Source organism: Aotus nancymaae, unplaced genomic scaffold (genome assembly GCF_030222135.1).
Source record: "Aotus nancymaae isolate 86718 unplaced genomic scaffold, 86718_ANA_hifiasm-v0.15.2.pri h1tg000062l, whole genome shotgun sequence".
Lineage (NCBI taxonomy): Eukaryota > Metazoa > Chordata > Mammalia > Primates > Aotidae > Aotus > Aotus nancymaae.
In genome coordinates this window covers 33953188-33967813 of record NW_026988476.1, presented here as the reverse complement: position 1 = coordinate 33967813, position 14626 = coordinate 33953188, and the positions used below count along the sequence as shown (strand labels likewise).

Genomic DNA, 14626 nt, shown 5'->3' with positions numbered 1-14626 from the left:
AATCTCATCTCAAATTATAATCCTTGTGTGTGGAGACAGGGACCTGGTTCCAGGAGGTGCTTGGTTAATAGTGAGGGTTTCCCTGATGCTGCTCTCCTGACAGTGATTTCTCACAAGATCCGATGGTTTTAAAAATAGCAGTTTCCTGTGCACTTTCTCTCTCCTGTCTCTGTGTAAGATGTGCCTTGCTTCCCTTTTATCTTCCACCATGATTGTAAGTTTCCTGAGGCCTCTCAGCCATGTGGAACTGAGAGTCAATTAAACCTCTTTCCTTTATAAAGTACCCAGTCTCACGTAGTATCTTTATAGCAGTGTGAAAACGGACTAATACACTTCCTCATAAATATGTTGTTGCTTTTTTTTAAAACAAATTCTCCGTCCTCATATTCAAGCAAATTTTGTTGTTACATGATTACAGGAATGAGAGGTCCAAAAGATACAATCTTAAGATTTTCTTCAAACAGTGTGACATATTTTAGAAATGATTTTGAAGTCATTTCAAAATCATTTCAATCACATTTCTCCTAAAATAATCCTTCCATGTATATTTGCTTCATTTTTGTTAATGGGTCAGTAACAATACCTAAACTTACAATGCTCTCCCCTATCTTGCCCCTTCCATACATCTTCAGTCTCATTTCTCTCTCCCTTGCGCATTACACTCCAGCCACATAACTGAAATGTTTTAGTTCAGTGAAAACCTAATTATTTGGAACCTTGGAACTTTTATTTTTATTTAATTTTTTTTTGAGACAGAAGTCTCACTTTGTTGCCCAGGCTTGAGTGCAATGGCGTGAACTTGGCTGACTGCAACCTCCACCTCCCAGGTTCAAGCGATTCTCCTGCCTCAGCCACCTGAGGAGCTGGGATTACAGGCACACGCCACCACAGCAGGCTAATTTTTTGTATTTTTAGTAGAGACAGGGTTTCACCATGTTAGCCAGGATGGTCTCGATCTCCTGACCTCCTGATCCACCTGCCTCAGACTCCCAAAGTGCTAGGATTACAGATGAGACACTGCACCTGGCTGAAACTTTTATTTTTAATAGCTCTTCAACATTATTTCAAGTTATCTTGTTCATTTGTTTACTTGTATATTGTCTGACTGCTCCCACTTTAATGTATACTCCATGAGAACAGAGACCTTGTCTATCTTATCCATTTATCTTAATAACTAGAACAATGCTGGGCACACAATAGGCATTCAATATTTGTTGAATAAACTAGACCTACAGTAAAGAGCCCTGGTATAAAAATACTTGGTTTTCAGGCAGGGCACCAGCCTGGCCAACATGGTGAAACCCTGTCTCTACCAAAAATACAAGAATTAGCTGCGTGTGGTGGCACACGCCTGTAATCCCAACTACTTGGGAGGCTGAGGCAGGAGAATTGCTTGAACCTGGGAGTCAGAGGTTGCAGTGAGCCGAGATCGTGCCACTACGTTCCAGCATTCCAGCCTGGGCGACAGAGTGAGACTCCGTCTCAAAAAAAAAAAAAATTGGTTTTCTAGTTGAGCTTAATTTAAAACGAGTGCTTAACTTACTCAGATTTTTTTTTGAGATGAAGCCTAGCTCTGTCATCACCCAGGCTGGAGTTCAATGGTGCAATCTTGGCTCACTGCAACCTCCACCTCCTGAGTTCAAGCGATTCTGCTGCCTCAGCCTCCTGAGTAGCTGGGATTACAGGTGCCCACCAATACACCTGGCTAATTTTTGTATTTTTAGTAGAGATGGGGTTTCACCATGTTAGTCAGGCTGGTCTTGAACTCCTGACCTCAGGTGATCCACCTGCCTCAGCCTCCCAAAGTGCTGGGATTACATGCGTGAGCCACCACGCTGAGCCAACTTACTCAGGTTTTAGTGTTAAAATGTATTTGCAGCATGAATGTGATGTTTGTATATGTATTAGACTCAGCAAATCAGTGAAACAAGTTTAATTTTTAATTTATTAGAACCCAGTAAATGATGATTTTAAAAGTAGAGTTTCCATCAAATTAACACTTAATTCGGGGCAAAAATACATTTTAAAAACCTAAATCTTAAGGCAGAAGTAAAACGTTATAAAAACAGTATGTCTACTACAGACTGTAAAATGTCAGAATTTTAAGAGATTCACATAGTATTTTATAGCACTAAAATATTAATACAGTCAGAAATATTATCAGTTGGTCCAAGATTTCTGTTTATAAAATATCTAGGCTGCTAATTAAAGAAATGTTGCCATATTAAGTAACAGCTACAATACAACCAACCAAGTGATTGTTTTTATGACAAAAGAACAAAGGCAGGTAATTGCATGGTTTCCATTTGTAAAGCTTTTGCACTATTAAATATAAAGTATTAATAGCGATATTTTTAGATTCATCTCCCCACCCTAATGCCCCCAAAAGGTACATCACTTCCCTTTAACTCTATTTTTAAAATTCTGTGAACCACCATACCTATTCATTGTAGGCCTGACCTTATAAAAGCATGAATTGTTTACTTTGATATGGTGGAAAAACAATTTCAGTAAACTACTGCATCTTTTCCTAGTCATTAAGCAATTTTAAACAGAAGTCTTAAGAATTTTTGCACCTCAATAAGTGAACAATCTGTTTCTCTACCACTGTAAGTTTGAATTTTGACTAGAATCTGTTAGTACACAGGGGAAAACACATTTCATGTTTATGTGCAATTAACAGTAGCTCTTCTGAAAAACAAGGTTAACAATCTTAAATTTCCCCTTATGATCAAAACCTTTCATTTTTTGGGAGCAGGATAAGATTTAAAAGTGCTTTAAATCAGAAAACAAGAATTAGGTTGCTTACACATTCCATTGAATAGTGTCAAAAAAGATAAAGGCATTTAAAATAATTTGTAAGTCCGGCAAATATAAGCTTGATGGGTTCTTAACTTACATATTAAGTAATTACCAAGATTCATTATTTTACAAACTTTTAAGCTACTTTAATAAAATGGCTATAGACCTCACTGTACTTCTATTTATCTGTGCATTAATAAAAACCTGTTAAAATTCCTTATTTAGTACTTCTGAAAAAGTCTAGTCAAATAAGATCACTAAAATTACCAGAAAAGCTTTGAAATACTGATTACGGATTCATTTCAAAGTAGATTTAACCCCTTTCAGGATCTGGTGTTTAAATCATTAATGTCGTCACCAACTTCAACTCTGAAAATATAAAAATTTTAGCCAGTGCTGGCTACAGTTAAACAGTACTGGTATTACTTGAAAAAATAAAAATTAAAAATATATTATCAATCATGCATTCCATAATTTCAAGAACTAAGATATAACTCATAAATATTGTTATGTCTTTACAGGTTATCTCAATTTCCATCAGGCCTCAGCTGAAATCTTATCTGCCAAAACACATCTGCACTCATGCAAAATAAAAGGAGTAGGGAGGTGACTTTGTATACATACTGTCCAGTGTTTGGCTTCTAGTTTCCCCTCTTGTGTGTAACTATTCTAGGTATGACTCCTTGAGAATGAAATGAGGGGTAGATAGAACAGAACAGCTGTTGGGCTAACAAGAATTAGTGTATAGGACATGGTGACTCACGCCTCTAATCCCAGCACTTTGGGAGGCCAAGGTGGGAGAATCACCTGAGGTCAGGAGTTCAAGACCAGCCTGGCCAACACGGTGAAACCTTGTCTCTATTAAAAATACAAAAATTAGCTAGGCATGGTGGAGGGCATCTGTAATCCCACCAGGATTACAGAGGCCGAGGCAGGAGAATTGCTTGAACCCAGGAGGTAGAGGTTGCAGTGAGTCTAGATTGCGCCATTGCACTCCAGCCTGGGCAACAAGAGCAAAACTCCATCTCAAAAAAAAAAAAAAAAAATTAGTGTATAAAAAGTTTTCTGCTGAATATCTGTTCTTACTATGGTTATGCTATGCAACATATAACCTGTACAACCATTTTTTCCTGTTTATCTATTTGTGGAAATAAGTCGGCTCAATAAAATGTGAAATATACATTAGTTTGCTTTAAATGCAAAGATTAACTATTTTTGGCTTAGGTGTATTATAACCAAAAAAGTCTCTGCCATGATAATACAATATTAAAAAGTTCACATATGTACATGGGTACATTCCTTCATTAAAGTTTTTCCTTAATTCTATCTCAATGTATCTTTACAACTGATACAAGTGATCTTTACAACAAAAGTCAGAAAGGACAAAGTAGAATGATTTCATTTTACAGCACTTTAGGTTTTCTGAAGTGTTCCTTTAGGACTTAAAGGACATCATTGAAATGTTGCTTTCCATAGTCTGCAGGATCCATTTGAAGTTCTCGTTCTTCATCATCTGTAAGTAAAATAGTTTTGTATCAAAATATTATTTTTTTATCACTGCAGAAATCCAATTAATGTCTCAGTTTTTTTCAGCCTTAAGATAGTTTTCTGCTTGTTATTTTACACCTAGTATAAATAGTGTTCTATTTCTTAGATGCTTAGCCAAAGAGTGAAAAGTACAAATGTTGTTCTATTTCTTTATTTTTTTGAGATGGAGTCTCACTCTGTCACCCAGGATGGAGTGCAATGGTACGATCTCGGCTCGCCGCAACCTCCACCTCCCAGGATCAAGCGATTCTCCTGCCTCAGCCTTCCAAGTAGCTAGGACTACAGGCACCTGCCACCACGCCTAGCTAATTTTTGTATTTTTAGTAGAGATGGGGTTTCACCACATTGGCCAGGCTGGTCTCGAACTCTTGACCTCAGGTGATCTGCTGCCTCGGCCTCCGAAACTGCTGAGATTATAGGCGTGAGCCACCGCGCCCAGCCTAAATATATTATTTCTATATAGATGAAGGTTAGTCCTTTAAATTAAAGCTTTGGTAGAAACCTTTCTGTACACATTTTCAGGCTTTTAAAAATCAATTTTTTTTCTAATTAAAAAAGTATCCCATATTGGTAATGTAAAAATTATAATAGATAGAAAAGTAAAAGTCACCATGATCCCAACATTTAACATTTTAGTGAATTTCTTTGCTTCTCTGCAAATAGCTTACTCTTGGCTTCCTAAATGGAGTATAACAACCAAAATTTAAACTTTTCTTAACTAAACAGAAAAAAAAAGATTACTGTTAATAAAATCTTCAAAGGCTCTTTGAGTAGCTATATTAAATTCTCCAAATAGTGCTATGAAGTTTGATTTATTTGGCTACTACATATTTTTCTGGCTCTTTCTTGGCTATGAGTTGTCACTTTGCTTTGTTTTCAATTTACCTGCCAGTAGCAACCCTTCCTTTCTAATTTTGCTGCAAATTACAGATTTTAAAATGAGACTGCTCAAGAGGTTGTTATTGGGTTGTTGGTTTTTGAGACAGAACCTTGCTCTGTTGGCCAGGCTCGAATGCAGTGGTGCTATCATGGCCAACTTGCAGCCTCAACCTCCTGGGCTCAAGTGATCCTTCCATCTCAGCCTCCCAGATAGCTGGGGCCACAGGTGCCTGCCACCACACCCGGCTACATTTTGTATTTTTTGTAAAGACGGGGTTTTGCCATGTTGCCCAGGCTGGTCTGGAACTCCCAGGCTCAAGTGATCCGCTGGCCTCGGCCAAGAGTATTAAAATTATATTGGAACAAGAATGAAAAGTATTTTGACCAGAGCCTTGGAGAATCCCTTTGGAGTACATGGATTTTTATGGTATCTTTTGGCTCCTCTGCAGGCTTAAAAAATCACTTTTCCTACATTCTAGTTCACAGATACTATTACCCAATAGCTTAATTTTTGTTAATATAAAGAAAGTTATACATTGGAATCTAAATTCATATGTATACTATAGTTTTCTGAAATCTATTACTTTAGGCATGAGAGGTTTTACACTCTAAAACTTTCTTCTTTCAAAAATGCCAAATAGGCCTGGCATGGTTGTACAAGCTTGCAATCCCAGCACTTTGGGAGGCTGAGGCAGGGAGATCGCGTGATCTCAGGAGTTCAACACCAGCCCGGGCAACATGCTGAAACCCAGTCTCTTTTAAAAATAACAAAATTTAGTAAGGTGTGTTTGTGTGTAGCTGTAGTCCCAGCTACTCAGGAGGCTGAGGTAGAAGGATTGCCTGAGCCTGGAAGGCTGAGGTTGCAGTGAGCACAGATCACACCACTGCACTCCAGCCTGGGTAACAGAGCTAAACCCATCTCAAAAGAAAAAAAATCTCAAAAAAAAAAAAAAAAAAAAAGAGAAACAAGAAAAGAAAAGAAAAAGGTCAAATAAACCAACTTTCTTTCTCAACATCTTTCCTGTGGAACTTACAGAAATTTTCATTTCTAGAATTTCAGGCAACCATTTTGCACCTTTTTTTTTTAGACAGGATCTTACTCCCATCACCCAGGTTGGAGTACAGTGGAACAATCTTGGCTCACTGCAGCCTCGACTTTCCAGGGCTCAAGGGATCCTCTCACCTTAGCTTTCTGAGTAGCTGAGACTATAGGCACACACCACCATGCCCGACTAATTTTTTTTTTTTTTTTTTTTTTTGTAGAGACAGGGTTTCACTATGTTGCCCAGGCTGGTCTTGAACTTCTGGGTTCAAGCAATCCACCCATCTTAGCCTCCCAAAGTGCTGGGATTATAGCTGTGACCATTGTGCCCAGCCTCTCCATATTCTTAACAAATGATCTATTTTTAAATAGTATAACCCACTAGGTATGATAATCCCAAATCTTTTATTTTATTTTATTTTATTCTTTTCCTCTTCTTTTTTGGTTAACCAAATCTGTCTTAATATGTATTAAGCCTGAAATTATATCCATTTTTACACTTTTACTTTATATACATGCTAATCAATTTATCAAAGAACTCTATACTTTAAAAAAATTATCTTTGGTTTTAAAAGGGAAAATAATCACAGGCATCTCTCCAGAAAGCTCTCCTTAGGATCCACATTATAGAACCTCATCTTATGGCTATAAATACATCTTTTAGGGACCGGGCACGGTGGCTCACGCCTGTAATCCCAGCACTTTGGGAGGCCGAGGCGGGTGGATCACGAGGTCAAGAGATCGAGACCATCCTGGTCAACATGGTGAAACCCCGTCTCTACTAAAAATACAAAAAATTAGCTGGGCATAGTGGCGCGTGCCTGTAATCCCAGCTACTCAGGAGGCTGAGGCAGGAGAATTGCCTGAACCCAGGAGGCGGAGGTTGCGGTGAGCGGAGATCGCGCCATTGCACTCCAGACTGGGTAAGAAGAGCGAAACTCCGTCTCAAAAAAAAAAAAAAATACATATGTGAAGGCAGTCATTACTTGCAATGTCCTCGATAAATATAAAGAGGTTTTTTTGTTTTACTAATTTATACCTGTTAGCAAAGTTTTAATATGGTATCTTCACATTGTTTTCAGAATTTCATAGGACTTTTAAATTCAGTGTAGCTATTCTATCCAGAATTCATGTTTCTACCAACAACTTCTTTGCCCTTATCTGTAAAGTAGTAGTATGTGATTATGAAATCATCTAACCAAATCTAATGTAGAATAATGGATAACCACTAAATATAGTTATAGAAACTTATATAGTTCATTTTAGGAAGCAGCAAAATATTAAATAGTTCATCAAGGTAAAATGAGCATTACAGGAAATATAATTTTAAAGATAGCAATAATTTATTAAATAATTCCTAAATTCCCTCTGAAGTCAAGAAAGGCTACCTCCATTAAAGAAACCTCTACCATCTGAGTGCAGTGGCTCACGCCTGTGATCCCAGCACTTTGGGAGTCTGAGGCAAATGGATAGCTTGAGCTCAGGAGTTTGAGACCAGCCTGGGCAACGCAGCAAGACCCCATCTTAGAAAATTAAAAAATTAACAACAACAACAAAAAACCCACAAACAGCAAAAAAGAAAGCTCTACCAAGCAATAACTTCTTGAGGCAAAAAGCCAGTGAAGAGCCAGGTGCAATGGCTCATGCCTATAATCCCAGCACTTTGGGAGACCTAGTGCAGCCTGATTATTTGAGTCCAGGAGTTTAAGACCAGCCTGGGAAACATGGCTAAACCCTGCCACTATGAAAAAAAAATACAAAAAACTAGCCAGGTGTGGTGGTGCATGCCTGTAGTCCTAAATACTCAGGAGGCTGAGGTAGGGGGATCTCTTGAGCCCAGGAGGTCGAGGCTGCAGTGAGCCACAATTACACTACTGCACTGCAGCCTGGGTGACAGAGGGAGACCCTGTCTAAAAAAAAAAAAATATATATATATATATATATATATACACACACACACACACACACATATAATATACATATTAAAATATAGATAACCATTTATATATCAATAGAAATAGATATAAATGTATTATAAATATGTAAACATTTTTATATAAATGTTTATAATTTTTATCTGCAATAAATTATCTAGATATATCTATAATAAATTAGAAAACAGATTAAAATATGTTATATTTTAATTATTAATTTAAGTTGTAGTTAATTAAAATTAAAATATTAATTAAAATGTTATATTTTAATCTATATATATAAATAATTGAAAACAAAGGAAAAATAGGCCTCGATTCTACAAAACACTTTACAAGTAGTGCTGACCCCAGTGATTAATATGTAATGAACAGGTAATACAGATAAGGCTGGAATCCTTCAGTTCCCTATTGGCAGATATGCTGCCAAAGCCTGAATTCATAATACACAATTTTGGAGACCAAAGCCAAAGTGTACTTAGGCGAAGCCAGAATCTTATTCTGCAGCTGGAATCTCTAATCCTAGGGACCTCACAACTTAAGAGACTACTCCTACTACTAGAGAGAGCAGAGAAGAGCTCCTATCTATATAACATTAAATGTGTGCTTCATTTTTTGTTATCTTTGGCTGTAGAGTCACAATGGTGGCAATAAAGTTTCTACTTTCTTTCATGGATTTGGGAATAGATGTGTTTCAGACATCCTGAAATCTGAAACATATTTTCCCATTATACTTGTGTTATATATAGTGATTCCAACTTGAATGTGGCCACAGAATTTTAAAGCTGAGAAAGATCATTTATTCCAGTTCAACAGTCTTCATACAGATGAAGAAATTGTGGCCGAGAGTTTGTGACTTGGAAAGCAATACACAGCCTATCTCTTGATTCTAGACTAACATTTTTTTCTTTCTTTCTTTTTTTTGAGACAGAGTCTTATTCTGTTACCCAGGCTGGAGTGCAATGGTGCGATCTCAGCTCACCACAACCTCTGCCTCCTAGGTTCAAGCAATTCTGCCTCAGCCTCCCAAGTAGCTGGGATTACAGGCACCTGCCACCATGCCCAGCTAATTTTTGTATTTTTTAGTAGAGATGAGGTTTCACCATGTTGGCTAGGCTGGTCTCAAACTCCTGACCTCAAGTGATCTGCCCACCTTGGCATCCCGAAGTGCTGGGATTACAGGTGTGAGCCACCACACCTGACTGACTAACTTTTTTTCTATTCTATTTTATTGCTTGTTTTGGCTCCAAGTGCAAACCGTACTGGGAACCCAACCATTATTTCCACATTGGCACAATGAAGTATTCTGTCCTGTTTTGACTTAGTAACAAACATCTGGAATCCAAGTTGTTGATAAGTTAGGGAACAGCCATAATTTCCTCTTGTCACTTTTTAGACAGTTAATAATATACCTAAAGAATCCTTGGATGGACAGGTATGGTGGTTTATGCCTGTAATCCCAGTACTTTAGGAGGCTGAGGAGGGTGAATCACTTGAGGTCAGGAGTTCGAGACCAGCCTTGGCAACATGGTGAAATCTCGTTTCTACTAAAAATACAAAACTTAGTTGGATGTGGTGGTGCATGCCTGTAGTCCCCACTACTTGGGAGGCTGAGGCACGAAAATCGATTGAACCTGGGAGTCGAAGACTGCAGTGAGCCAAGACTGTGGCACTGCACTCCAGCCTGGGCAACAGAGCAAGACTCTGTCTCAAAAAAAAAAAAAGAATTCCTGGAAACATGTTAACAATTATTTAGGTCTCTTCAGTATTCCTTTTTAGTCAGTTCACCCAAATTTATCCCTCTTTATTTGTTGGGGCTGATGTTCCTGCATCTTTTTGTTCTTGGTCCCCTTTGTAGGTGCCCTATCCTCCTGCCGCTATCATCTAGAGAACGCCAGAATGAGACAAGAAATGTTAAATGGCAACACTCAGATCAAGTAAGATTCACTTGCAGATAGGGAAATCAAAAAATGTAACAACCCCTTCCCTACTTCACTGAGGACATCATCTTCTGTCATTTTCTTACATTCCTTAGAATCAGTGAATTTATTTTCTTGTGAAAGGAATGGGAGGGCAACATGAGGGTCTTGGGGACTTGAAGTAGAAGGTGGCAACAAGAATCAGGGGAGGAAGAAGGAGAAGGGTACAATAAAGGGAGAGAGAAGGTACTGAAAATAAATTTACAATAGATTAAAACCCATACAAATATTAAAATATTGTGACAGCAACCTTCAGAATATAAGAAATGATTGACAACAAAGATTGAGATAAACTGCCGTAATAAAAACTTCAAAATTATCCAATGAGATGAAAAAGCCCTTAAAAAAATTAGAGAATATTTAAAGTGTAAACCAAGCAAGCTTGTAAGACCAGAAGTTAAAGGGTTATTACCCTAGTCACAGTTATAAGAACAAGAGCTCAATGAGAAAAGCATACAATTATCAGTTATTAATATTTATTGAGGGCCCTGTGTACAAACTACTGTGGGGTGTGTGTGTGAAGGTAGAAAATGATACAAACAAAATAGAAGGCAAAATAAATAAAAATTCCTGCCCTCCAAGAGCTTACAATCTAATTGGTGATATGATACACACACATGAAAAAGCCTTAAAACATTATAAATAATTGCAAATAAATATAATCCAAAAAAACGATGAGGAAAACAATGTTAAAATTTATGAAAAAAGGATGAGATTATAAAAAAAGTACATAATATTGTAAGGTTATATTTATATCAATATTACCAAAAAGTGTTAGAGAAATTCTTTTTTTTTGAGGCGGAGTTTCGCTCGTTACCCAGGCAGGAGTGCAATGGCACGATCTCGGCTCACTGCAACCTCCGCCTCCTGGGTTCAGGCAATTCTCCTGCCTCAGCCTCCTGAGTAGCTGGGATTACAGGCACGCGCCACCATGCCCAGCTAATTTTTTGTATTAGTAGAGACGGGGTTTCACCATGTTGACCAGGATGGTCTCGATCTCTTGACCTCGTGATCCACCCGCCTCGGCCTCCCAAAGTGCTGGGATTACAGGCTTGAGCCACCGTGCCCGGCCGAGAAATTCTTATAAATATAACCTTATATAACTCCTAGCACATATTAATCCTTTTTCTATCCCCAATAATCATATTTTTCCAAAATTAAAATGAACTATTAAAACAGTGCCTAGGTAGAAGTCAGAGTCGTATGCTAGTTTCCCTTTTTTCTACAAACTATATGATCTTCTAGAACAACTATACTTTCTTCTGGGTTTTATAAAAACAATGCTTGTCATGAACTAAATAAAAATTTAATTACTTTAAAAACAGCTAAGGAAGAAATCAAAACAGGATACAATGAAAAATTTCCATGCATCACATAAAAATTTAATGTATCACACTCTAAGGTCACAATCAACTTTTATAGAAAAGAGAAATAGTTCCACAAATACTACTAAACAATATACAATATAAGCAGGCAGAAAACTGTCCTAAAAACTTGCAATAAAACAAAACACTCTGATATGCATGCATGGGTAGGGCTGCATGCATACATGGAGAATGTGAACTTTCACTAAGTTAAATGCTCAGCAGAAGTAACACAGTGAATAAGAAAAATATGTTGAATCTGTGTATTAAATGTAAAATAAATCTTCACATACTGATTGTTAAATATAAATTTTAAGCCTCTCAGAAAAAATTCAAAAACAGCCTTCCTCTGCTATGTGAGTGGTGAAATAATCCTATCTTCAGTGTGGAGGAGACCATTCCCTTTGTGGCTTTCCTTATAATGAAAAAGCTACCTGGGCAATATTTGTACCTGAAATAATGAAATGTTTTCAAATTAGAAATTGGAAAAGTATATTTTCTAGAAGAATTTGCCTTAGGTAAACTCTAGAGTCATTCTAAACAATTTAATTCTAAAATTTGTGAAGATCCTGAGTTTTAAATTGTAGCTGTATGAATAATATACATAATAAGATAACCAAAATTTTAAAAATTAAAATAATTTGCACATTTACAACTGCCACTATCATAAAATAGTTTTCAAAATAAAACTGAAAAAGCACACAAAACCTCTTTGTATTAACAGTGAGGTTGGCCGGGCTCAGTGGCTCATGCCTGTAATCCCAGCACTTTGGGAGGCCAAGGCAGGTGGATCACCTGATGTCGAGAGTTCGAGACCAGCCTGACCAACGTGGAGAAACCCCGTCTCTACTAAAAATACAAAATTAGCTGGGCTTAGTGGCACATGCCTGTAATACCAGTTACTCAGGAGGCTGAGGCAGGAGGCTTGAACCCAGGAGGCAGAGGTTCCAGTGAGCCGAGATCACACCACTGCACTCCAGGCTGGGCAACAAGAGTGAAACTCTGTCTCCAGGAAAAAAAAAAAAATTGAGGTTATACTGCTACTAATAAGTGGGGGAAATTCTACACAAATTCAACCAAAAAACTAATAGTTGGGTTTCATGGTTACAGCATGGAGGCCAGGCCCACGCTCACCTTGGACGTCTTCCTCTCCACCATCACCATCTTCTTCCTCATTGTAAGCCAGCTCAGCCTGCTTGTCTGCCTCATACTCACCTACGTTACCATCATCCCCATTATAATCCGCCAGTTTAGAGCCATGCTGCGGATCAACAGGGGATTCATTCTCATCAAAGAACCGGCCTGTGAAGTAGGTAGAGGATTAATTCAAGAGTAAAGAGAGAAAAAAAGAAGGAATCTATATTGAAGGCAGACTAGAAAGTAGACAAGAGAAACCTGGCAACTTTTAGGGTACTGGATATAAAAGGATACATTTTGTGAAGGTTATCCAAGACAAAAGTATTCAAGAGCAAAGACTGTGAAAATACATAACTTTTACTAAAAATTTCTCTTTTGTATTAACTTTAGTGCTTGCCACTTAAGATTTGAATGATTTCTTAAAGAAATTGGCACCATTTTTAGGGCTGTTTTCTTAATAACCAAAAACTTCCCTAATATAAGTAAGTTTAATTTAACACTTTAGGAGAATAAATTATTTTATTACTAGAGATGATACATATTTAAAATTTGAAAATCTAGGCCTGGTGCAGTGGCCCACGCTTATAATCCTAGAACTTTGGGAGGTTGAGGTGGGTGGATCGCTTGAGCTCAAGAGTTCGAGACCAGCATGGGCAACATGGTGAAACCCTGTCTCTATAAAAAATACAAAAATTAGCTGGGTATGGTGGCATGCATTTTGGATTTCCAAAAAGGGATGGCAAAGAAAGTAAGCCATCAGAATCCCTAGTGGTTTAAAAAAAAATCCCAAGTAATTCTGGTTTATCTCCTCTCATTTCCTAAGTCAGATTTTTAAAAAAGTCAGTGGAAGCTTAAGAAATTTGACCTACATAAGGCCATTATATTGTACACATTTATAACCATTAGAAACCAAGACAGGCTGGGTGCCGTAGATCACACCTGTAATCACAGGACTTTGGGAGGTTGAGATGGGCGGATCACCTGAGGTAAGTAGTTCAAGACCACCCTGGCAAACATGGTGAAACCCCATCTCTACAGAAAATACAAAAATTAGCCGGGTGTGGTGGCAGGCACCTGTAATCCCAGCTACACAAAAGGCTGAGGCAGGAGAACTGCTTGAACCTGGGAGGCAGAGGGTGCACTGAGCAGAGATCATGCCACTGCACTCCAGCCTGGGTAACAAAAGCAAGAGTCCATTTCAAAAAAAAAAAAAAGAAATCAAGAAGATAAACATAATACCTACTGTAGAAAAAAAAAAGAAATCAAGATAAATAAACATAATACCTACTGTAGAAAATTATTCAACAATTAGACATTGAAGATCAAAATGTTAGGCCGGGCGAGGTGGCAAACGCCTGTAATTCCAGCACTTTGGGAGGCAGAGGTGGGTGGATCACAACGTCAAGAAATAGAGATTATTCTAGCCAACATGGTGAAACCCTGTCTCTACTAAAAATACAAAAATCAGCTGGGCGTGCTGGTGCCTGCCTGTAGTCCCAGCTACTTAGGAGGCTGAGACAGGAGAATCACTTGAACCCAGGAGGCGGGGGTTGCAGTGAGCCAAAGGTTGCAGTGAGCCGAGATTGGCCACTGCACTCCAGCCTGGCGACAGAGTGAGATTCTGTCTCAAAAAAAAAAAAAAAAGAAAGAAAGAAAATCAAAATGTTCGTTAGGCACACTAGGATCTGAATCAGAAATGCAAGTAAAACTAAAACTATACTTAGACATTAAGTTTAACTTAGCATAAAAGTAGATTTGTTTTAATCCATAAAATTAACTTACTAATGATGCAAGAATGTAAGACTTAGAAATTTAAGAACTTTCTGTGATAGGTCCAAATTTTTAAAAATATATTTCAAAACTTTACAATGCAGGCTGGGTGCAGTGGCATATGTCTGTAATAGCAGTAATTTGGAAGGCCAAGGTGGGAAGATTGCTTGAGCC

General features: G+C 37.9%; 1 protein-coding gene across 4 annotated transcripts in view; it reads right to left on the bottom strand.

Moving 5' to 3' along the window:
- Positions 1-1927: 1927 nt before the first annotated feature.
- GOLM2 (golgi membrane protein 2) overlaps positions 1928-14626 on the bottom strand; it is a 126503-nt gene continuing 113804 nt past the window's right edge. For 2 of the 4 annotated variants that reach the window (XM_012442279.2, XM_064365999.1), the window contains 2 exons: positions 12680-12847; positions 1928-4315 (listed from right to left, as the gene is read on the bottom strand). In XM_012442279.2, coding sequence (XP_012297702.1) covers positions 4245-4315; positions 12680-12847 — 239 coding nt within the window. In that variant the 3' untranslated portion in view covers positions 1928-4244. The remainder of the gene's footprint in view (positions 4316-12679; positions 12848-14626) is intronic. The other 2 variants (XM_012442280.2, XM_064366002.1) reach the window with 1 other exon arrangement.